Source organism: Priapulus caudatus, unplaced genomic scaffold (genome assembly GCF_000485595.1).
Source record: "Priapulus caudatus unplaced genomic scaffold, Priapulus_caudatus-5.0.1 Scaffold915, whole genome shotgun sequence".
In the NCBI taxonomy this organism is placed as follows: Eukaryota; Metazoa; Priapulida; class Priapulimorpha; order Priapulimorphida; family Priapulidae; genus Priapulus; species Priapulus caudatus.
The window spans coordinates 33,192-57,279 of record NW_014577976.1 but is presented as its reverse complement, the minus strand read 5'-3'; the positions used below and the strand labels follow the sequence as shown (position 1 = coordinate 57,279).

General features: G+C 53.1%; 4 protein-coding genes across 4 annotated transcripts in view; 1 reads left to right on the top strand and 3 right to left on the bottom strand.

The window, feature by feature from the left end:
- Positions 1–4,275: 4,275 nt before the first annotated feature.
- On the bottom strand, positions 4,276–7,866 carry LOC106814373 (splicing factor, arginine/serine-rich 19-like). The gene is made up of 2 exons (XM_014818682.1): positions 5,230–7,866; positions 4,276–4,842 (listed from the first exon to the last, which is right to left on the bottom strand). Exons 1-2 carry the CDS (start codon positions 7,864–7,866, stop codon positions 4,276–4,278), a joined length of 3,204 nt encoding a protein of 1,067 aa, XP_014674168.1.
- A 124-nt stretch (positions 7,867–7,990) lies between these two features.
- On the bottom strand, positions 7,991–13,279 carry LOC106814372. Its single transcript, XM_014818681.1, has 5 exons — positions 13,110–13,279; positions 12,553–12,663; positions 11,132–11,269; positions 9,115–10,547; positions 7,991–9,061 (listed from the first exon to the last, which is right to left on the bottom strand). Exons 2-5 carry the CDS (start codon positions 12,617–12,619, stop codon positions 7,991–7,993), a joined length of 2,709 nt encoding a protein of 902 aa, XP_014674167.1. The 5' UTR covers positions 12,620–12,663; positions 13,110–13,279.
- Positions 13,280–13,728: 449 nt separating this feature from the next.
- LOC106814376 (nucleolin-like) lies at positions 13,729–23,117 on the bottom strand. The gene is made up of 10 exons (XM_014818686.1): positions 22,970–23,117; positions 19,667–19,937; positions 19,135–19,338; positions 18,823–18,937; positions 17,626–17,666; positions 16,993–17,101; positions 16,182–16,330; positions 15,769–15,874; positions 15,070–15,393; positions 13,729–14,190 (listed from the first exon to the last, which is right to left on the bottom strand). Coding segments are annotated over exons 1-10 (1,359 nt in total). The 5' UTR covers positions 23,009–23,117; the 3' UTR covers positions 13,729–14,189.
- Positions 23,118–23,150: 33 nt separating this feature from the next.
- The window catches only part of LOC106814377 (DNA polymerase beta-like), a 15,269-nt gene continuing 14,331 nt past the window's right edge, over positions 23,151–24,088 (top strand). Inside the window, exon 1 of the mRNA XM_014818687.1 lies at positions 23,151–23,412. Coding sequence (XP_014674173.1) covers positions 23,259–23,412 — 154 coding nt within the window. The 5' untranslated portion in view covers positions 23,151–23,258. The remainder of the gene's footprint in view (positions 23,413–24,088) is intronic.

The following is a 24,088-nucleotide window of genomic DNA, read 5'->3' as shown; positions in this document are numbered from 1 at the left end:
CTATGTATGTATGGTGCGCGCACGTGTGTCCTGCTGCCAGTCGCGTGCCGCCATATCTTGTGCGTGCGTTCGCGTACTATGTGTGTCGCGTGCCGTGTGCACGCGTCCCCAGTGTGCGCGGTAGTATTGTGCGTGCGTGGGCTGCGTACTATATATTGTTGTGCTGTGTCGAGTTTGTGCGTGGCGTGTGTGATGTGCGTGTGTTGTGTGGGTGCTTGTGTTGCGCGTTTGTTGTGGCGTCGTTTACGCGTATCTGTGTCGCGTGCATTGTGTGTGTGCGCTGCGTGCCGCGTCGGTCGTGTCGTGCGTGCTGTCTCCGTCGTGTGCGCCCGCGTAGCTGCCGTGTTGTGGCCTGTGTGCCGTGCGTGGCCGTTCCGGTCTGTGTGTGTCCGTGCGCGTACATCGTGGTGTGTGCGTGTGTGTGCGTGTATCGTGTGTGGTCGCTGCGCGTCGTGCTGTGTCGTGTAGTCGTATTTATGTTATGTATGTATCTTATGTGCCTGTATGTATGTATTGTCGCTCGCAACTGTTGCATTTTGACGTTTCTATGCGCACTATGTGTGTGCCACACCTATTAATAGCAAATAATGTGCGCTCATATTCCTCCCCCCCTCACTTCCCCTCTCTACGTCCCCCCCCCCTCACGGTTCGGTGACCCCCCCCCCCCCCGGCCCATCCCGACGCTCAGTCCACATCGCGCTTACACATATCTTCTGACTAGAAAGTCTTTCGTGTTTTTGGCTCCAAACTCTTTTTTCCAACGCCCCCACGCGAGGCATGAAAATATTGAGCCATAAAAGGCCATAAAGGCCATAAAAGGCCTACAATACACGCGCACCGGCGTGCGGGCGACCCACACCCGCGTGTGCGAGTCCGGGCGTGTCCGCGTTTGCGATGGCGTGGATGTGTGTGTGGCGGCCGCGTGCCGCTGTGCTGCGTGCGTGTCTGTGTGTGCTGGTCGCGTCGTGGCGGTCTGTGTGTTGTGTCTGCGGCATGCGGTGTGTGTGGTGATAGCTTTTTCACCTGGCCGAGGTAGCAATAATACCCGTCGCACAGGCGCGCGTGCGACCCCACGCCCACTGTGCGCGTCCTCGGGCGGGTGTGTTGTTGTTATTGACTGTTGTAAAGGGAGTAGTAGTAGCCTGTAAATCGAAATTTTGTGCCTTGGCGGGTTGATACAGAGTTTGCAATCGAAACACAATAGACTTTCTGTCAAGATTTTTTAACCGCCTTGGATCGGTCTATGGTGACGATTCCATGTCCGTGAGATGGGTGAGTAATTGGATTATAAGAGAATAATATCGCTAGCAGTTAGTTTTCTATTATTATTCAGCAGCTAGATGTGCGCAAGAATGTCAAAATGGGCCAACTAAAAGCGCCCGCATTTCGCTTATTAATGGAGATTAATTTGCCGACCCATTAACTTTCATTTGGAATGGATAGTTGGCAATGAGCAACATCTTATATTTTCAAACCCTCTCTCAAAGGTCTGCGGAGAGGCGAGAGAGAGAAAGAACTAGAAGGAGATAGATAGATTATATAACTAGAGATACGAGAGATGTTCGATAGATAGATATAGAGAGGGGGGAGAGATAGAGAGATGTAGATAGACAGATAGAGAGGAGAGAGAGAGAGAGACAGAGATATACGAAAGTAGATAGATAGAGAGGGCGAGAGAGAGAGAGAGAGAGAGGGAGAGAGAGAGAGAGAGAGAGCGTTAGATACTAGATACTAATAACTGCAATAAAACCAGCAATAAAACCAATGAACCAACAGAGCTTTGTTTTACCACCGACTTATTTTTGCCTTTCTTTATAAATGTATACGTACGTACAAGCACTCAGATACAGAATCGTATACACTGACGAGAAGAAAGATGCAGATTGTAAAATGAGACAAGTCCATCCATCATCTTCCGACTAAACAGACGAAGCACGCACATGCCGAAAAAAAGCTCGCTTAATCAACATACCCTTACAGAGTATGCACAATGAATACCTATGGTGTCAAGTGATTTCTACAAATCATTCTTAGCTTTATGAATGTGAGTACACACGTTTAAGAATTTCGAACACATTTTCCTTGTTGATAAAACAATAGAATTAACGTGAGCATGACAACTAACAAGGCAAATCTCTGACCAACTGCTGACAGGAGGCAATACAACTAAAATCAAACCACACCAATGAAATGCTGTCTTACTAATGCTTCCCTATTATCTACTCCTGATATGATGACTCTAAAAATCTAAAACTATTTGTCACAGATTATCCTTGAAAGAAGAATTCACACTTGTGGGAACCATGGTAAAGCACGAGTAATTGTGTAGCATGGACACGAGTAAGGCCTATAGGCATAAAAGAATGCTAGCAACGCACTTCCATTTCCACTTTTTATACAAATACGGAAATATATTTCTATTTTTCCCAAGTATACGTGTACATGAAAGTAAGCGTGATAGCCTACTGGCCTATTTAGAACACGAAAAGCCCTTTGTCACTTAACACTCGCAGTTCATACAGACAATCATGAGTTCTCATTCCTCGTTCATCTAACTCTGATCTTCACCTCATTCATTTTTGACTTTCACTCGAGTTTACCTCACGTCGAAATATCTGCAGCATTGCGACACGGTTCTCTACGACTCAGCTTTCCCTAGTCAGCAAGATTACACCCCCCCCCCACTACACTGCACATACACTTACAACACACTATACATGTACACTTACAGCCACCTAGGGTGGTCATGATCGTCAAACGAACAGTAGTAATACTAGAGGTTCGATGAACAACAAGGAACGCACAACCGAACAGCGATGATCACGCGTGCAAGATCGTCAGTGCGTTTCAATTAACGTTCGTCGTTGTTTTGCTCCAGTTTAAAATCGAGTTTACAACACGGAACGCTAAAGTTTAGAGCACGAAACGCTAAAGTTTAGAGCACGAAATACATTAAGTACACGGCACTAGCGCAGCACACCGTGTAGTTTATAACATGGTGTATCGAACTATGGACTCAGTACCGAGGTCTATATCTAATACGGTAAAAGTTATATATAGGTCTATAGGTTATAAAGCTAATAATTTAATTAATAGACGATGGGGGACGATTTTATTTCATATCTAATTTCTAATTACGCCCTAATATAACAGCGAGGGGTAAAATCATACACACGATTTTTTTTTATAAAACACATTCAAGACATGTATACATGATGATATACGCGTGCGTGCGTGCGTGCGTCTGTGTGTGTGATCACCACCTTCAACACTCGCATGACTTCAAGCTACCTACAAGCAATACATGAGTAAACTCGGCTTTAACATGCACGCACGCACGCACGCACGCACGCAAGCACATGAAGACCGGTGCTCCGCTGCATCCGAAAATTCCGAGCAAGCTTCCCGCCCGCTGCAATCTCTCCTTCGGACACCAAACATCGAGCCGACCGACGCACGCGATAACAAAAAAGACGCCATAAAAAAATTCACACACACACACACACACACGCGCACGCACGCACGCACAATCGATCGATGAAAAGAATGTACAACGTTAAACAATACGTTTGCTTACAACAGACTTCTGCACATTACATGTATCTACACGACACTTCACTTTACACCCATTGAATGGGAGGAAAAAGGGCTTACTACTTTTTCTGCCAATTACAAACTGCATGCGGGATGCAAAATTGATTAGATGCCTTTTCTCTCTAAATAGTAACACCTACCCTGTCGGTACACCAGCTAAAAGCCTAGGTGTCAACTACAAACTTACTAACACACACACCTACGATAAAACGCATGCCACAGATGCCGACAAGTGAAATAATTGACGCGACGAAAAAATTAATTCCGTGAATTTAATTAAAACCTACAAACTACGTACTATATCTACAATTTTCGGCAACGCAGTGGGCCGTGGAGAAACATGGCGGCCTCGAAAAAGGATCGAATGCGCGCTACGCATCGATTGCCGCGGATGCGACGCGACGACTATGCACGACGACGAATGAACAAGCAGACACGGCGACGAACGGAATCGGACCGTCTCACATATCTCGACCATCTCGCGTAGACGGTGAGTGTCGAGACATCCCGCTGACTTGCGTGAGACGCCAGGGCGCGAGACGTGTAGTCGTCTGCGGAGACCGCCTCCCGTCGTCACGGCGACGGGCGAGATCCTCGGGAAGAAGTTTTCGGCGGACTGCGACGACCTGGCGCTGATCGCGGTCGTCCGCGGCAACCGACTCCCGTCGTCACGGCGACCGGCTAGATCCTCGGGTAGAAGTTTGCGGCGGATTGCGAGGACTTGGTGCTAATCGCGGTCGTCGCACGCTTGCTGCGCCGCATCAGCGACTCCCCCTCGCGGCGGAGATCCGCGAACGACGGCCACGTGGCGCCCTCTGCTCCGCCCTCCCACTGGCACCCGACGTCCCTTCCCGCGGCCGCCGTGTCCGCCCCCTCCCCCTCCCCCTCACCACCTCCATCGCCGAATTCTGCGTCGTTCTCCGAGTACGACTCCGTGTCGCCGTCGCGCGACGAGTCGGCGCCCCCTGGAGGGAGGAACGTCGCCGGGCGGACGACGGCGGACGCGAGGTCGTAGAACTGGCGGCGCGCCATCGCGAGGCTCTTCGCGACGCCGCGATCCTCGTCCGCCGGCGCCCCCTGATGGTCGCCGTCATCGTCGTCGACGTCTGTGTCGCTGTCGGACGACGGCACGGCCGGCGGCGACCACGCTTGCTCTCGCTGCAGCGCGGGGGCGCCACCGTCTCCTCCGACGTCGTCGCCTTCCGACTCCGAGAACGAGACGTCGCAAAGCGTCGCCGTCGGCGGCGGCTGGGGCGGCGGGGGAGACGTCGCCGTCGTCGCGGCGACGACCTCCGGCCCGCGTCCGCGCTTCGCCGGCGGTTTCAACGCGCACTCGGTCGCGCGTTTCGCGCGCGAGCCTCCAGGGGGCGCCCTCCTCGTGGCGCGGACGCCCGTCGGGTTCTGCTCTGCCTCGACGCACGCGCGGATGGACTCCGACGCTCGCGCCTTAGACGCGCGCGCCCGTGACACCGGCGGCGGCGGCGAGGGGGCGCCACCAGAGCCCTCGCTCGCTGACCGCGATCGGGTCGGCGCCCCCGCGCCAGCCGGCGACACCGTCGTCACCTCCTGCGTCGTCACGGCGACGACGGACCTCGCGGCGCGCACGGCGCCCCCGCGCGCCGCGTCCGTCTCTACCTCTCTCGCCGGACTTTCCGCGGAATCTCCGACGTCGGACGTTCGCTTGTCCGCGGCCTCGCCGCGCCGCGACGACGGCCAGAGGTTGCGGTGCGCCTTGTTGCAGCGCGTCGTCGCCGGGCGCGCTTGCCGCGACGCTGCGGGGGCGGCCGCCGCCGGCGCCACCTGGCTGACGATCGAGTCGAACGAGGCGTCGGGCGGCGGCGGCTCGGTTCGCCGCTCCCCGAACAGTTCCGAGTCGGAGTCGTCGCGAGGCGGCGCGCTCAGCGACCGCGACCCCCGCGCCGACGCCGACCTCTGACCTCCTCCCGTTGCCACCGCCTTCCTCCGGAGCTTTCCGAAGATTTCCGACTCGGAATCGTCGCCGGACTCCGCTCCGCGCGAGACTGGCGCCACGACTCCGCCGTCTGAGACGGGCGACGCGGACCTCGCGGCGACCCCGGCCGTGTCCGATCCGGAATCCGGCTCCGCCCCGCCGGGTCTCCTTCTCGTCTTGCGCGCCGGCTTCCTCTCCCGTTCCTCTCCCTCCGAGTCTTCCTCCGCGTGGGGGGCCTTCCCGCACCGCCGAGGCCTCGCCGTACGTTTCGAACGCGGGGGCTTCCTCCGCGCATGCATTCCGAAAGTTTCCGAGTCGGAATCGTCGGTGTCCGACCTGTGGGCGACCCCGGAATCCCGCTCCGCGACTGGAGCTGCCGCCGCGCGACGGGGCGCCCGTCTGGAACGAGTCGTCGCCGCCTGCTGTCTCAGTTTCGCGTAAAACGCGGAATCCGATTCGGAATCGCCGTCCGACTTTGCAGCTTTGGAAGCCGTTCGATCGTCTTCTCTTTCTTCTGCTTTTGCTTCTTCTTCTTCTTCTTCTTCTGCGGAGTCTTCCTCTCCGTATCGCGGCTTTCCCCGGAGACTCCGAGCTTTCGGCGAAGGTCTAAGTCGCGACGACGACGTCTTCTTTCGCAACTTCTTGCCGAATATTGCCGATTCCGAATCCTCGGATTCCGATTTCGCCGCTCCGTACTCCGGCTTCGTCTCTCCTTCCGCACCCTCCGCGGCGGAGTCGTCTTTGATGCAGCTCGGCTTTCCGCGGAGGCTCCGAGATTTCGGCGAGGGTCCGACCCGTGACGACGTCACTCCCTTCGTTCGTAACTTCTTGCCGAATATTACCGACTCTGAGTCGTCAGAGCCGCGGTGCGGGGCTTTCGTGTGCGACCCGGCATCCTCCTCCTCCTCGCCTCCTCCTCCTCCTCCGTGCTCCTCCCTTCCTCCCCCCGCTTCTTGCAGACTCCGGCGTTTCGGCGCCGAACGCGACGCCCTCCTGTTCCGCAGCCTCTTGCTGAAAATCTCCTCCTCCTCCTCCTCTTCTTCCTCTTCCTTCTCCTCTTCTTCCTTCTTCACTTTGTTTTCGTCGGACGCCAGCCGGTCGCAGGCGACGACGGCGCGCAGACGTATCCCGCTCACGCGCCGCGACTCGTCCGAGTTCGAGCGCGTGCGTCCTCGGCCCGTCTCCGTCGTCGCGACGACCTCCCACGCGATAGGGGGCGCCACCGAGCGGCGTCGCGTCGCCGGCCGCCGCGAGTCGTCGGCGAAATCCTCCGCGGACGAATCAGACTTCTCGGCGACGGCGCGCCCCGGCGGCAGGCGGCGCCCTCTAGGGGGCCGGACTTCGACGAGGGTTCTCTTGGACGCCTTCGACCGCGAGACGTCGCCGTCGTCGTCGTCGGCGATGACCTCTGACCTCGGTGTTGCCGCCGCGCCCGCTGACCGCAATGCGCGCCGCGTCGGCGCGCCTCTCCCTCCAACTTTCTCCTTCTCCTCCTCCTCCTCGTGCGGCGGTTCCTCCCCCGCCCCACGTCGCGACCTAGTGGCGCGAACCGGTGACTCGTCCGGTGGAGCGGGGACGGCGGGCCGGGAGCGAGTGGCGCGACCTCCGGGCGAGGGTCGCGACCCCGGGGTCACTGCGGGGGTCGTCCTGGCAGTCGGCTGCGGGCGGGCGCGCTGTGTACGCGCTGCCGAGTCCACGGAACCCGCTCCCGCTGTCGCTGGCGGGGTTTCCTCCGACGCGCGACTGCGCAGCTGCCTCCAGCCGCTGGCTCCCTCCTGTGACCGCCTGGTGGCTCCCTCCTGTGACTGCCTGGTGGCTCCCCGCGGCGACCGACCGGCGGCTCGCCCTGGTGACAGATCCTCGACGGCTCCGACTGACTGCAGGCTAGAGAGACTCGTGTCGCTGTCGCTGCCGCGCGGAGACGGGGCTGCGGCAGGGGAGGCAGCCCTGCTCCTCAGCGACCGCCTCCGCCCCGCATCCTCCTCCTCTGGTCGGCTTCGCGATTCGCTCGACGGCGCCACGCGTTGCCGCGACGACCGTGCGGCCGCGTCCCGGCCCCGCGTCCGCCGACCGCGAGACTCTGACTCCGCCTCCTCCTCTTCGGACGTTCCCTTGTCGGACTTTCGTCCCACGTCCTCCAGTGCGGCCGTCTGCCGTGTGCGTCGTCCCTCGGTCGCCCGCTGCCGCTCCGCCTGCACCGCAAGGGGGCGCCGCTTGTTCGTCCGCGAGCGTTTCTCGGCCGAGCTGCTGCCGCCGCCGCCCGCCGCCGCGCGCTTGGCGCCCCGCGCGGCGGCAGGGGGCGCCGGCTCTGCTGCCGGCATCTCCTGCCTACACCTCGGTGCGCGTCGCGGCGCGCTCCGCCCGCGCGCTCGCTGCCCCGCGCCGGCGACTCCTCGTCTCTAGGCGCCGGTCACCGTTCGGGCGAAGCCGCGGCGCCGGCGGGCGTTAGACGAGCGCGGTCTCGGCGCCGCGGGGCCGCCACGCGCGCTCGCGCGCCGCCCGCGGCTCGATCGACGCGACGTGTCGCCGTGATTGACGATCGACCCATCGCGACTGCGGCGAGACTTTGACGGCCGGCAGACGCCGTCTGCGCGACAAGGCGGTGCGTTTCCTCCGCGCTCGCTCTCGCGTGGCCAGCGAGAACGCTTCTCGCGTGCCGCGCGGCGCAGGCTTCTCTTCTGGGGGGAGCTCCCTCCCTCTCCGCCTCCGCGCACCTTCTTCCCCCAGCGTGGCCGCGCAGCTGCATTCCGCTTTCCTCGCCTTCTTCGGCGCTGTTGACCTCGCCCGTGACTCGCGACCTCCTCCATCTCTCGTCGCGCGCGACCGGCGATCGATCAACGAATCCTCCTCGAGGCGACCGGTCCTCGCCGACGACGCCGTCGACTCGTCGCCCGCCGGCCGCCGCGACCTCGCGGCGCCCGAACCAGCCGCAGGAGGTCGCCGAACAACGTGCGCCGCGGCGAGGTGCGGCGACTCCTCTCGCGACCTCTGCGTGGACTCGCGCGCCTCTGGTGACCCCCGGCGAACCCTCCCTCGGTGACATCCCGGGTCGCGCGCGAGGGAGAGCGTCGAAGTGAGCGAATGGAGCGGTGCGGCGGCAGCGTTGCCGCGGCGACGGTCGTCGACGCGTGGGCAGCACGACGCGAGGCTGGTAGGCGGGCGTCGGCGCACGCCGCTCCCACGCGCGCGGCGTCGCTCGCCGTGCAGGTCGTCACGACGCGCCACACAGCGATCGAGCCACTTCTCCTCATCCTCATTCCTCCTCATCGTCTCCTCAGACTTCGCGCAAGCAGCCCTCCGTTCTCGCACGACCGCTGCTGCCGTCGCTATTTGGGCGAGCCTCTCTCTCCTCTCCTCCTCCTCGCTCGCCGCGGCATCGTCTTCTCCTTCTCGGAGCTCGGGGCGTTTCGCAGGAAGGAACCCGCCGGCGGGGATCAGATTCCTCCGCAGCGGAGCGATCTTGCCCAGCAGCGCGGCGCCGTCGTGCGTGGCGCGGCCGCCGCCGCCGAGCTGAAGCTGCCGGCGCGACCTGCGGGGGAACGGCGTCGCGTCCGCTGGCGGCTGCTTACACGCGCGCTCGCTGCGGGCGCCGTTCTGTAGTCCGGCACGCGCCGTCGCGGCCGCAGCGACCTCACGGGCCGTCCTCCGGCGTCGGGCGAGGGTTCGCGCTGTTCTTCCGAAGGTTCGCTCACATCTTGTTCCTTCGCCGCCGCCACCTCCGCTGCCGTCACCGCCGCCGCACGCCTCTTGTTTGTCGTCAGGGGTTCTCGCGGCGACGCAGCCTCTTCGCGACTCTGCGGCTTGTTCGCAGCTGCCTCCGAGCGCCTCTTGTTCGTTGTCGCCGTCGTCTTGCGTCGTGACGCAGCCGCTGACAGGTTGATCGCGCGCAACAGGTGCCGTCGCTTCAACGCTCCGACGTTGCCGTCGTCGACGCGCCACACGAGCACCGAGCACGGCCGCGCCGCCTCCGGGGTCGCGAGGTCGTCGCTGGCGGCGACGCGACGCAGCAGCGTTGACAGCATGTCGGCTGCGAGGCGGTAGTGATGCGCGATGCCGGCGGAGGATGCGGGGTCGTCGTCGTGACGACGAGACAGCCGGTCGAGGAGTTCGTCGCCGCAGACGCAGTCCACGGTTCGGCGCAGGATCGTCGCCACGGCGGCCTCCCGCATCCGCCGCGAGCTCGCAGCATCTGCGTCATCGTTAGCAGCTTTCGCGTAGTCGTTTGCGTGTTTGGCATCCTCACTCTCATCCTCAGAAGCATCCCCGACATCTTCCCACGCATCCTCAGCTGCATCCTTGCTTGCAGCATCAGCATCCTTTTCATCCTTCGTATTCTCGCTCCCGCCCTCCGCATCTTCGTTTGCGACCTCTTCGTTCTTCGCATATTCGAAGCTCGGAGCCGTTTCGTCCTCTCCGTCCTCACTCGCAACTTCCGCATCCTTCGCATCCTCGCCCGCAGCCTCTGCATCTTCAATTGCAGCAGCCACACTTTTAATTGCAGCCTCCGCATCTTTAAATGCGGCCTCCGCATCTTCGCTTGCGACCTCCGAATATTCTCCGGCATCCTTTGCGTTCTCGCTTGCATCACCTGCATCCTTATTTGCAGCCTCAGCATCCGCAACCTCACTCACAGCTTCTGCATCCTCACTCGCAGCATCCGCATCCTTTGCATCCTCCCTCGCGGCATCCTCATCCTTATCCTCGCTCGCTGCTCGGTCTTCGTCTCCCATCTTCCGCGCCGCTTCCCACGACTCCGATTCGCCCTCGCTCCCAGCGGTCGCCGAGTCGGCGGCGCCACCTATGCGCGCATCCGGAGGAAGAGCGGAGACTCCTACTGCGGTCGCCCGCGGCGACGGGGCTTCGGCCGCGCGATCGTGGATGCTGCCAAGCTCGGCGCTCCCCTCGTCCCGGTCGTCGTCGTGGCGATGGTTCCTGACTATCACGGATGTGCGGTCGCCGTGCGGCCCGGGGACGGCCGCCGCCGCCGCAGTCTCCGCGTCTTCTGCGGAAGGAAAAAATTTACATCTATGAGCAGTAATAACAGCAATAATAATTGTAATAATAATAATAATAATTAATAACAGTAATAATAGCGGTAATAATCACTCCCCCTGCGGCAAACCAGACAGGTGAGTCATAGTTTTACGCAATTTACGACCATTTAACATAAATTCTGCATAGTTTTCTAACACGAAGTGTGTAATCTGCAGGTGAGACTTCGACCACACTCAACAATGAAAGCAGAATAATTACATTTACTGAAGCTTACGGTAAAATTAATTAATATAGTAATACCAATATTTTCCGATGTGATACCGTTTTTGAATGCTTCATTGCAAATTTTCCCATGAAGCATATTACCACAATTTACGTGACCCAACTCTCCTATCATATTATTGTATTCTACTATCCACTATTTTAAATTAATTCCCTTAATCGGTCAAACATTCTAAACCGAAAACCGATCCGTAAAAGCCGCGAAACATTTCCGGAAGAAATTCAGGAGCAGGCATTATTGAGCGTTGTTATTGTTGTTGTTGCGTTAACACACTTCGCTCAGCACGTCCGCGTTTTCCCGTGCCGTACCTTGCATTGCCATGGAGACGGGATGACCGGGAGGCGAGCGAGGAGGTTGATCCTGCTCCGGGAGCTTCGTCTGCACGTAATCTTGCGGCGGGACGTAGTAAGAGCTCACGTCTCCGACGCGTGCCTCACCCACTACACCTGCGAGGCCAAGACAACGGCTCATTAGTTATTAATTATTATTATTAGTTATTGATTATGTTAAAGAATTTAGGCTTTACGTAATAATAAATTTAAACGTAATTAATATAGTATATAGTATTATATATATAGTATCAAGAGCTAATAATACCTAGAGTGTACAACGGAAAAACGGGAAAATAGTGCTATTTCACGACTACATTATTCTACTTTGCCTGCGAGTCTAGAATAATTTCATGGTATTGCATTAAGCAGAATTCTTTGCTCTCTAAAACAAGACCAACCGCTTGTCAATACGATACTCCTAGGCGGAGATATCGGCTCCTAAACCTCCCCTCCCACATGCCAAACGCCGACTCGAATCCAATATCACTGCTGGTTACTAAGAAATGTCTAATTGAAATCCGCAGTCCACGAAATCGGTTGACTGATTTGTTTACAGTTTCGAAACCGCATACTTCGAAACGGGTGTGATACAGATTTATAGTCCACCGGACATTTTCGCACGCATGCAAAAACGCACGCACGCATGCATTTTCGCTCGGCCGCACGCAATGCTAGCGATAGTACAGTACCGTAACTGTATACGTAACAGTAGCTCTGATTGTAATGAATGTGGAATCCACGTACGAATCACGGACGCTCGTGATAATGAAGTAGGCTGTGTTGGGGGCCAACGCTATGGGAGGATCGCGGACTAACCACGGCCACAGACTAAACATGGAAAGCAGACGGCACTACGCGTATTTACGTATATTGGTCAAACGAATACACCTGTGTCTGAAATTGAAGACATGTGGGTACCCGTTCATTTGCACCCACGGTTATTTACTTGTGCCTCAATACCGAGAATACACCCAGAGATACATTCTACTAGCTCATTAGTCGTATATAAGCATCCCAGGACAAACAATTCTCTGCTAAACACCCGTAGCAACATGTGACGTTGCCTAACCGAATTCGAGGCTATTTTGCCTGGCAACCAATTTAGCGTTGGCGCCAGATTACCAGATTTACGGATTTCAATTAGACATTTCTTAGTAATTAGCAGTGATATTGGACAAACTAATACGCGTTTTAACTATAAGGTAATGTACTTATTAACTACAGAAGGTGCCAGTTACTGTAGCATTCGTCAACTTTGTATAATCAATGGGCCTATTATGCCTTTAAATGCGATTGCAAGGCAGCTATAATTTTATTAAAGATACAAGTTCATTAGCGAGAGAGAGATTCTTCTCTTCTGCATCTACAGACTACAGCGATGATCAAGGAACGTTTACCATTTCCTGTTAAAGTCGTTGTCGCCTGCGGAGAATGTGGAACGGAACTGTGGCTCACTGTACTCATTCTGTAGACGTTGGCGCAAAATCTCTTCGTTTTCGCACAAGCGTCTGCAAAATAGATTCATCCCACGAATTACAACTCAACGCGTTTTATTCGCGTAACGCGCGCGAGGCTGACTAATTTATTTGGCTCATGATTTGCAAATAATCACAATTTACAGATACTAAATGTAAAATATCAATCAATCTTTCTCAACTCGTCAATAAGTTACGTTGTTTTAAAATGTAATAGTCTAATAGTAATACATCATGAGTATGTGTATGATTGCAATATTTACTGCTATGTTTTACGCTAGCTGTTAATCCAGTCTAGCTGATATGCTGATAGCTGAATCTTCATTCAACATTGTTACGTGATGTTTGTTACTATTGCTGCTAAATCAAAGATCGCGGTTTGCACTACGATCTGTGTCACGCCGACACACATTTACTGACTACACAAAATACAGTCGGTACGACCGTAGTACTAGCGCAGTAGCGGTCGGTATACTCACGTTCGTTTGATTACTGCTCCTTGCGCGGAGAGCGCTGTCTCGAAATTATTGCGGTTAGTTGATAAATAAACGTCGCAACACTTCGTGTTTGTGACGATTTTGGCTGATCAATCAGCATTTAATTGAAACACAGCTTGCGTTTTGCAAAAATCATGGTGACTCGCCGCCATTGTACACCAAGCATAAACACAATCAACCTTCGCTCATTGGTCAGCTATCATGACGTCACGTTACGGCACCCCTAGTGCATTAATGTGATTTATCACTCTGGTGGAAATGTAGCTAAGCGTATCTAATCTCATAAATATAGGTGCTATTACTGCATTATACCTATCAAATTTTAACGTCGCATGTTTCAGAATATGCAATCACAAACCATGATATCAGTATGAATTAACTCGTATGTAACATATGCGAGTATCAAATCTACACTGTATTTGCAATGGGTTACGTTACACTTACTCGCATCCTTGTATATAGAGTTCGAGTCCAAAGAAAACCCACGGAATCTTTTATTTACTAGCAATGCATAATGTTTACTCGACAACATAATTACTGTGTAATGTGTACTGTGTATATACATGCAGCATAAATGAAAGAAGGTCGCAGACAACGTGAATGTCCTGTACAAGATTTTATTTGTTGAAATCCACAATTGTAACATCGTCTCTCGCAGGCAGGCACACTCTGATTAAGACAAGAGCAGAATGACAAATGCTCTACAATTCACAATTTCTATCATACAATAGAAGAGAAAGTTGAGGAACACATCTGCGTGTCCTTACACACAATTAAGACTGCATAAAACCACCCACGGATGGCATACGTAATATACACAAACACAACACAAACACAACTACGTAATTCAGGGCACCATATCCAATCAATACACACATATAAATGGTCATATAGGTCAGTGATGACTGCTATTTCGATAATAAAAATGCACATTTATAAAATGTCATAGCGTGCCACAGATGCGTTTTCACTTTAAAATTCAAACAGATCTTCCAGGTACGCTCGACAAACTTGCATGGCAATCGATCCAAACTAGGATGGTGCCCCGGACTCCACTTTGGTTCTAAAACATAACACAAAAATCCATGTATTACTATCAACATTATGCTATCGTGGATTCCACTTTGCTTCTAGAACACAATACAAATATCCTAAGGCGTAACAAAAAAAATTGTTTGTTTCCGGTTACATGATTTTTCAAACTAGGGTAGGCAGGCCGGTAAAATTTTTTATTTTGCTGAAAAATTTTAGGACTTATTTTGTCTTAGTTAACGGCCGCTAGAGGGCCTACTCGCTAGTGATTCCGTTTGTAAACATCGCGCAATGTTCGTACATTTCTTACTTTTATAGAGGTGAGTTAATTGGCTGCATGCATGATGCAATGTGCAGGGTTATGCTTCGTAATAAATTCATCTTAAATTTATATTAAAGGTCCAATCAATGCATTTGTTGATTTTCATTTTTAAAAGTGGTCAAAAATGTTTAGGGTCGGCAACTATTTGGTAGGGTCGGTCGGGTAACCGGAAACAAACAATTTTTTTTGTTACGCCTAAGCACTACCATCATCATTACACCATACTGATTTCCACTAAGCAGCCACTGAATGAGAGAAAGAACATACAATTAATACTGAATAACTGCCCACCAAAAGAACTGCAGAACATCTGTGACTAGACAGCAAACTTTGTTCTATTAGTACGTTCTCAGATAAATGCCTCGATATTCATCAAGAGTGCCTCGCAGCGGGTAAGCGCAAGATCAGCCTCGTCATCGTTATATCATCACAGAACGTACAGCACTGCAAACGTTCTACAGCCTTTAGACTTAAACATCAGCGAAGTGTCTGTGGTGTTCAAACCGCCACTTGAAAAAAATAAAATAAAAGCAGATCGAAAATTGACGCTAATCCCGCGTGTGACGACGAACGCGAGTGTGCACTCACCAAAACCTTCCTCTTCCACGCCCTCTGCCACGGTCTCCTCCCCTGCCTCTGCCGCCTCGGAAGCCGCCTCCCCTGTCCCCGCCGCGCCCTCCGAATCCGCCGCGGCCACGGAATCCTCCTCCTCCCCCTCGTCCAAACCCGCCTCCTCCTCCTCGTCCGAATCCTCCTCCGCCGCCGCGGCCAAACCCTCCTCCGAAGCCGCCCCGGTCTCCGCGCGGCGTCGCGATGTCCAGGTAGAGCTCGTTACCCTGGAACGCGTGACCTTGCTTCTCCTTCAGCGCCTTCGCCGCCGCCTCGTCACTGCCGAACTCCACGTAGGAGTACCTGCCACGATAAAGAGGAAAACAAGAGCGTAAGGCACGATGCAGGAAGGGAGCGTGGGAGCAAGAGAGACAGATAGTAAAGGTAAAGAGTGGGCGAGAGAAAGTGTCACGAGAGAGAAAGAGAGAAGACTAACAGCAGGACAAATGCAGAGAGAAGGAAAAGAGTGAAGGAGAGAAGGTGAGACAGGGATATAGAAACAGAAATAGACAGCGAGTACAGAGAAAGTCGTTACTGGGACAGCCGAGCCAAACTTGTGAAGCATGAGCGTGATGCCCTCCCCCACATACACTCTGGACGCACGTAGCATATAGCTGTGTATGACTAGGGGTAATAACTCGCACACAAACACAATGTCACCCACACGTCGTCACCTACCCCTTGAACTCCCGGGGGATGCGCACTTCGCTCGCTCCGGGGAAGATCCCCTCCAGGTCTTCCTGTGTGACGCCGTCGGGAAGGTTCTTGACGAAGAGTGTGGAACCTGCCAGATAACGATAACAGTGAGCGACCAGGCCAGCGATACAAGACTACGGAAAATTGAAACGTGCTCGAAATTCCCCCCAGTTTACCAAGGGGAGGGGCAAACACAATTCCGACTAGGCAGGCTGACTAGCAGTAGTAGCAGCAGTAGCAGCAGCAGCAGCAGCAGCAGCAACATTAGCAGCAGCAAGAACATTAGCAGCAGCAACAATAACAACAACAACAGCAGCAGCAGCATCAGTGCTTGAACCCGAATCGATTCTGAATCGTGCACGCGTGTATCTTGCCATGTGGCAGGAGCAGCGTACCGGTCTTGGCGGCATATCCGCCGGGCGACTGCGGGGCGCGGGGCGCCGCCAGATCGACGAACAGCTCGTTCTCCTCCATCTTGTAGCCGTTGAACTCCTTCATTTTGCCCTTCGCCTCCGCCTCGGTCTCAAACTCCACGTGGCAGAAGCTGCGGGCAAGGAAACAAACGAACGTCGGGGTGAAACGACAGCAGATATAATCCGAGAAATACATTCACTGGCTAGACTGTCAGACGCGTTCACGACCTGACGGTTAGAGAAACTCTACACGCACCTGTTAAGAGACTTATGTACTCGGCGTGTTATGTTAAGAATACCAGGCCAGTACTCGCCCCAGTTAAGATGACTTGTTAAATGTGTGTGTACGTTCTCAGATAAATGCCTCGATATTCATCAAGAGTGCCTCGCAGCGGGTAAGCGCAAGATCAGCCTCGTCATCGTTATATCATCACAGAACGAAACACACGACGCGCGCATCTCGGAATTCCTTCCCCGTAATTTCTACGGCAGGCGCACGCTTCGACCGGCAGCGACGTAGGTTCGTGTCGAGGAGACAATAGAGACCCTGACGCACGTTAACCGTCAACTCGCAAAAAACATCGACGTTGGTCTATAAAAGTCCGCTTCGCATCTGCTCTCATACATTGGTATAGTCCGCAAAAGACGCTTCCAGTTTCTGGCGTCACCCTTACGTCACGACCCTCGTACACAGATGCGACTGTACCGCAGCTATGGTACGAATAAATTTGGCGTATGACACGAACGCCAAACGCAGCGGCAACGACGCTGACGCAGACTCCGGTTTTCTCACCCTTTAAACGTGATGGGGAGCCTCACAGCGATGGCAGAGGGAAACAGTTCCTCCATCTCGGCCTTCTCCGTGCCTTCCGGTAGATTCCGAATGAATATCGTCTTCGACCCTGACACACGTGAAGAGAGAAAGAGAGATGTGTGACGAAGGTTTCTCGCTTTCGCGGAGGGACAGGTGCCCGCCCTGACATAGCAACACCTCACCACGCATCCATTCATATACAAACATTACGACAACAGCCCCACCCCACTCCCATACGAGCAGCTAGTCAGCCACTTGTCCGCTTTTCAGCGTAGCGATCTAACATGTTGCCTCAGATTGTCAGTGTTCTAAGTAGCAACCACGAGGCATTTCATCTCCCTCAGTTGTCTTACGGAAGAAGGCAGAGAGAGGCCAGTTCCGCCTTTTGAAGAGGTACGTTCACACGAGACGCAATACGACTAACAATATCGCCGACTGTCTGACCAATTTTTCAACAATCGAACGTTCGGCCGAGACACGCCGGACAATGCGAGTTATCACAAGCCGTATGCTAGACAACATAGGATTTTAATGCGGGCAGCCGCTTTCCATGTTGCAAATTACAACACGACATTATAGACCCACAAAAGATGGCATAATTTGTACGCTTACCTTTAACCTTGGGTTTCTTTGGCACTTTAAGCGTCGCAGTTCTGAAAGAATGAAAAAAAGAGATAACACATCGTCAGCGCGCCGCGTCACAGAGCGGGAACCTTTGTTCCGCACGCATCACGAACACGTCGACGCACTTTCCGCTGCCGACGCTCTGTAACCCTGGTCACATGCTCCGAGCCGCAGTGGGTTAGGGACGCGGACATGTAGTCGGGTGAATGCTGTAGCACTAGGCAGGCCAGACGAGCCTCGTCTACCCGCCTGGTTCAAGATAGTGCACGACAGGCTGCTCGGGCAGGCCTGCTAGAAACACGGACACCTTTTCATTACGATTCATAGACTAAAGATGAAAAACTAAAGACGGTCTCCCAGACCACTAGCACACGTTACCCCCCCCCCCCCCGTTACGATTCCCAGAGCAAAGACGCGCAGAAGAGACCCGCTTCAGACCACATTTCCCGACATACGCGAGTCGACGACTCCCAACCGAAACACCACCATAAAAATATCCATCAACACTCGAACGGACGCGCGACCGTCGCCACCGCCGCTAAAGCCCCGGACACACTAGGGGATTTTTTTAGGCGAGTGAGTCGGGCGACTGAGTGGACACACTGGGCGATTTTTCTCCTGCTGCAACACTAAAACACTCGCGCCACCTAGATTGATAGTCACATGAAAATGGCACCGTTTGATTGGCTGATGAATTGTACATTCGGGCGACTCAGACCAAAACAAAATATAGGTGTGGTTACCGTTTCATGCCGGAAAAAAATAGGGTAGGTAGGTAGGGAAAACATTTTATTTACGAACCATGTCCGAAGGATGTGTGCGTTGTGCCTTTTGAAGCAGAAACTGGCCAATTCATATTTTTTTTACATCTATATTTTTTATTACTTTAAAGAAAAATGACAATAAAATGTTTAGGGTCGCTAGGAATAAATAGGGTCAGTCGGGAAACGGTAACCACACCTATATTTTGTTTTGGCCTCATTCGCCAACCCGGACACACTAGGCGATTGTAGTCGCGCGACTGAAATAATCGCCCGATTTTACCAAACATGTTTGATTCGGGCAACTCAGTCGCCCGACTCGAAAATCGGCGGCGACTGACTGGACACATTAGGCGATTTTCACCGGCAATTGAGTCGCCGGTGAAAATCGCCTAGTGTGTCCGGGGCTTAAGCGAACGCTCACACTTTGCTGCCGTCGGTCGTCGCGTCTGCAAGATGGACGCCGGTCCCATGGAAGAAGTGGATGACGTCGGCCTGCGTCTTCAACTTCGCCCCCTGGAGAGACAACTCGACGACCTCTGCAAGACGAAGGACGGGAGAGATTTAACGATCGCGCTCGGACAACGTCACGAGACGGAGCGGAGAGCAGCGAGCCTAACCAAGCACACATCACGTACACACACGCGCGCACGCACAGACAGACACACTCACACCAAAGAAACAAACTCACACCACACAGCAATCGGCTGTCAGAGTATCTGTCCCCGCTACGTACCGATTGAAGGACTGTCGTCCTCAGACTCGCTTTCGGAATCCTTCTTCAATTTCTTCTTCTGCGGACCGCTGCTGCCCTCCTCCTCCTCCTCCTCCTCCTCCTCATCATCATCATCATCGCTCTCATCCTCAGCCTCCTTAGCAACAGCTGCTGGCTTTCCTGCTAGCTTGCGTTTGCCGGCCACCTTCTTCACCTCTTGCACACCTGTAGACAATAACAGCACTGCTCGTAAAATAACAGACACGCGCCACTCGGAGGGGTGTAGAGTGGAACGGTCACGGTTTAATTTACGCGCTCCATATGTCAGCTGTAACAAACAATATATACATTGACATTCCTTAAGCCTTCGTGACGAGAAGGCTACGCACACATTTGTTCCTATGTAACCCACATTCACAACTTTTCCAACCCCCTCACCCCCACTGATAACAAGATAAACCTGCATATGTCAAATCAGGGAGTCCGACAGTAAATCAGGGAGTATTTGACTCCAGACTCCCGTTAATTTCGCACCCTGCCCTGGTTCACGTACCATTTGCCGTGGCTTCATCATCTTCATCTTCGTCTTCGTCGTCATCCTCTTCCTCCTCCTCATCATCATCATCGTCATCATCATCCTCTTCCATCCCTTCATCTTCCTCCTCTTCATCGTCGTCTTCGTCATCAACGTCGGCGGCGACAACAGCCTGCTCCTCCTCTTCGCTATCATCATCATCTTCCTCGTCATCCTCCTCCTCCTCTTCGACCGCTTGCACGACTTGAACTTTCTTCACTGCCTTCTTTCCCGCGGCTCCCTTCTTCACCTGCGACGCGATTCCGCGAAAGAAATAAACAAGACGATGAGATTGAGAACGGTGGATCGACACAATCACGCTTTTCTGCTCTCGGAAGAAAAACATACGAGATGAGATTACAAATCGTCAATACCGCCGAATCTACATTATCTGAAAGTAAACGTGAAAAAAACGGACGAGGTCAAGACGCTACACGGCTAAGCGACCCCGGCCACGATCGAGAGACGGCACTCGGCTTTTTTCGGGGGTGCAGTGCTCCCACGCACACATGACACAAATATTGACCGAGCTTTGTGGGGTTTACGTTAGCTCCTGCGTGAACAAAAACAGATATCTCGGCAAGACAGATCCCCACTGGATGAGGATTAAGGCATCGTAACCCAAGCTCGGATGGACAACCCAGGTTAGCGTTACGGCTGCTGTGAAAACTCGTTCGATATTAAACGAACCCCCGTCACCGGTGCACTAGTCAGTGTAGTGATCCGTGATCGCGAGTTCCGTCTGTCTACACCATCGTAGCCACCGCAAGGTAACATCGGATGCCCGCCACCACCTAAACAACTCGGGGACGCCCGACTACGCATTAGCGATGGGGGGCCGCCCAATTTCGTAGCGATTAATTGGCGACAGAGCAACGTTTTCTGTGTAACCCTGGTCACATGCTCCGAGTCGCGGTGGGTTAGCGACGCGGACATGTCGTCGGGTGGATGCTGTAGCACTAGGCAGGCCAGACGAGCCTCGTCTACCCGCCTGGTTCAAGATAGTGCACAACAGGCTGCTGGAGCAGGCCTTCTACTAGAGATGCAGACACCACACTAGTGGACAGAGAAGCACCTACACCCACGGCCATTATTGGCAGTCATTTGCAGGGTCTCCAACCCTGTGAACTCCAAATGCGGAATGTTTCTGGCGGTGACGAGCAACTAGTGGCTTATTCTGAAATTGATGACCTTGGCTGCCGCAGGAAGGGGGGCATACCCACCAGAAAATTTTGAAATATTTAAGCCATTTTCTTGCAATCTGCGGCATACTGTGGGCCATATTCTCACGTCTGATGCCACTATCTCAACCCTAGACTCAACCCTACAAGTTAGGATTTAAAACACTTTTCATTCCTCCGTGCCCCACTTGAAAGTCTGTCCTGCATACCATGCAATAGCCATGATTAACACCGAGTTTTGACTTCACAAGTACAGGACACATTTGTGTACATTCGTTCCTGAATTTCTGTAAAAGTCGAGGTTTTTTGGTTGGCAATGTGGATGCCATTCTCCCCACGTGTTAATCTGATTAGCAGACAAACTACGCGACACCTTGCAGACAGCGCCTGTCTGACTAGGCTGTTCCATTTACCGTAGACATGCCAGATACAAAATGCATAGAAACACATTACAACACTGCGCGATGGTAGGGGGGGGGGAAGAGTGCAAAGCTAAGGTAATGGCAGAGAGCACTATGAGCACTATGTATTTCCAAGAAACGACTTGGGCAGTGAGGGCTATTAATAAACTTGCTCCATCTGTACTGCACCAGCGCGTGGCCAGTGCTCAGGCACCAGCGGAAAAAAAACAATGTGTCCAAGCGAACAATGCGAACAATCAGTGCGAATTTTGCACAGTGCAACTGAAATGAGGAATATAACCTTGCCGCTGTGGAATGCGGAAATTAAGCCTAGAAATCGTAATGATTCCGCAGAATGAGGAATGGTTGGAGACCCTGCATTTGCAGCCACATCACCTCGCTAGTAAAAGAGCTCCTAGGAATAACTAAATACATCAGCCGACGAATTAGGCCCTCCCACTACCTGGCCGCGACATCGTCATGACCCGCCACCCCCCAGGAGTCGCGTGCACCCCCGCCCGCCCGCCCCCCAGCGTGTCGGCCAGTACTGACCTGGTTCGCACCAGCGCAGCTGCCGACCCCGACGCCGAGTCGTCTCGTCCCGACTGCCTTCGCGCGCCGCCGCATCCACACTCGACGGAAATTCTCCGGCCCGCCCCGGGTGGCCGGACGAATCATCGTACCGTTACTCGTAACGAACCGTTTCTACTCTGCTGCGACAGGGCTGCCGAGCATTCGTACCCTGCTGCGACAGGGCTGCCAACCATTCGTACCCTGCTACGACAGGGCCTCGTGCGTGCGTCTGCTTGCGACAGACCAGCGTAATCGCTCACCGGGGGTCATTACCATAATGCACCCTCGTACCCTGCAACGACAGGGCTGCCGTTTATTCGTACCCTGCTGCGACAGGGCTGCCAACCATTCGTACCCTGCTACGACAGGGCCTCGTGCGTGCGTCTGCTTGCGACAGACCAGCGTAATCGCTCACCGGGGGGTCATTACCATAATGCACCCTCGTACCCTGCAACGACAGGGCTGCCGTTTATTCGTACCCTGCTGCGACAGGGGTTCGTGCTTGCGTAACCGATCGATTGTTACCCTGCTACGACAGGGGTTCGTGCGTGCGTATACAGGGCCAATAGTGTGCAACCCTCGTGCCGTGCATATCGCCATCGTAACCACCGAGGCACCCGTACCCTGCAACGCCAGGGTCACGTTACGTAAGTAACCGTATCGTGCGACTGCCGTGGCAACGGCTGTGCAAACATTGCTTTCTCTGCGCCGTGTTGCAACAGCTGCAATGCTACACGTCACCGTTCTGATGCTAGACTCGCATCCTCGTGATGCGGGCACACCGTGGTTTTCTGAAACTAAGAGTATGAACAAGTCAGTGAATTATGCAGTGTAATCGCAAGAGGTTGGTTACAAATTTTTAGTTCTTCATACTCCAAGAGACTAACAAATTTATAAAGCTTAAAAAAAAATTTTAAATAACATTCAAATCCGATTGATATTATCACATCATGCAAAAATAGCGGGTTGCACGTTGTCAGATTTATGCATGGCATGTCACAAGACGACATGGAATGGTGGCACTGGCTGTACACAAAAACCAACATTTCAACACAACACAATTCAAGTCTCTGCCAGTAATACAGTTTACATTACACAGTTTTTTACTCAACATTTCCACGAAATACCTTTCCAGCTTTCTTCGCTCCTACTTTTGCGGATAACATAGCTGTGTTTTACAGAATAATACAGAATAATTAGCACGACAAAACGTGAAGATGTCGAAACGCACGTGGATATCTTGTAAAAGAAAGAGCATTCGAATTGAGCGCCACCGTGCGGTAAAATACGGAACTACAGTTTTGGCCGTTCTTCTGCTCTCATGCGATTTGTTTACCAACGACGATAGTAACCGTCTTTGTTATTGTTTCTTACTCAGTTAGAGTGTTTTATTAGGATATTATATAGTCTGTGTGAATGATATCACTTTTCCGTATCTCGCGAAAACTACTAGTACTAAGTGAAACACCAACAAGTTACATAAAGCCAAAACACTTTACTACAGACATCATGAGCAAGAGAAAGGCACCGGAGGCTAACGTGAACTCTGACCTCTGCGATATGTTGATAGGTAAAATTACGCCGGCGTTACTAGTTTAGTAGCCTAGTAGTTGATATATAATATATATATATATATATATAATATGTAATCATGGGCTTGCAAGCTCCTCACCGCCAGTGCAATACTGCGCTAACTTCTAAGGCCAAAACAAGATATATTATATGTGCGGTTTACCGGGCGTTACATGCCGAAAAAAAAAGGGTAGGCCCCTAGGTAGGTAGGCCTAGGGTCCCTATAGAGTACCGAAGTGTGACGTCACGTTGGCAAGACAACGTACGGGCTGGTTCTACACTAGCTCTAGTACTATAGCCGCTTACATTAACTGCCGCTGGGCTATAGATCGACCCATGGGGCATGCAATGTACCAACTTATCCCCGATTATACCCGACTATAAAACGTCTGTGGTAGGCAATTAATGCCTCTTATCCGAAGTGAATATGTCTTAAGTTATAGCCGCTACTAAAGTTTTACCTCTAACTATCGTTGCAATGGTATACTTGCGATATTTCTTGTCAACGAACATTATTTACGAATAACAAACCGCCATTTCTGGTGGCGCAGCAGCAGCGCCAGTCAGCGGGAACTATGTATTTCCGCACGTGCAGGGGTGGGCGGGTTGTGTTGGTTGTGGACAAAAACATTGTTGTTGTCAAGTAACAAATTAACAATAGTAATTTGTTCATC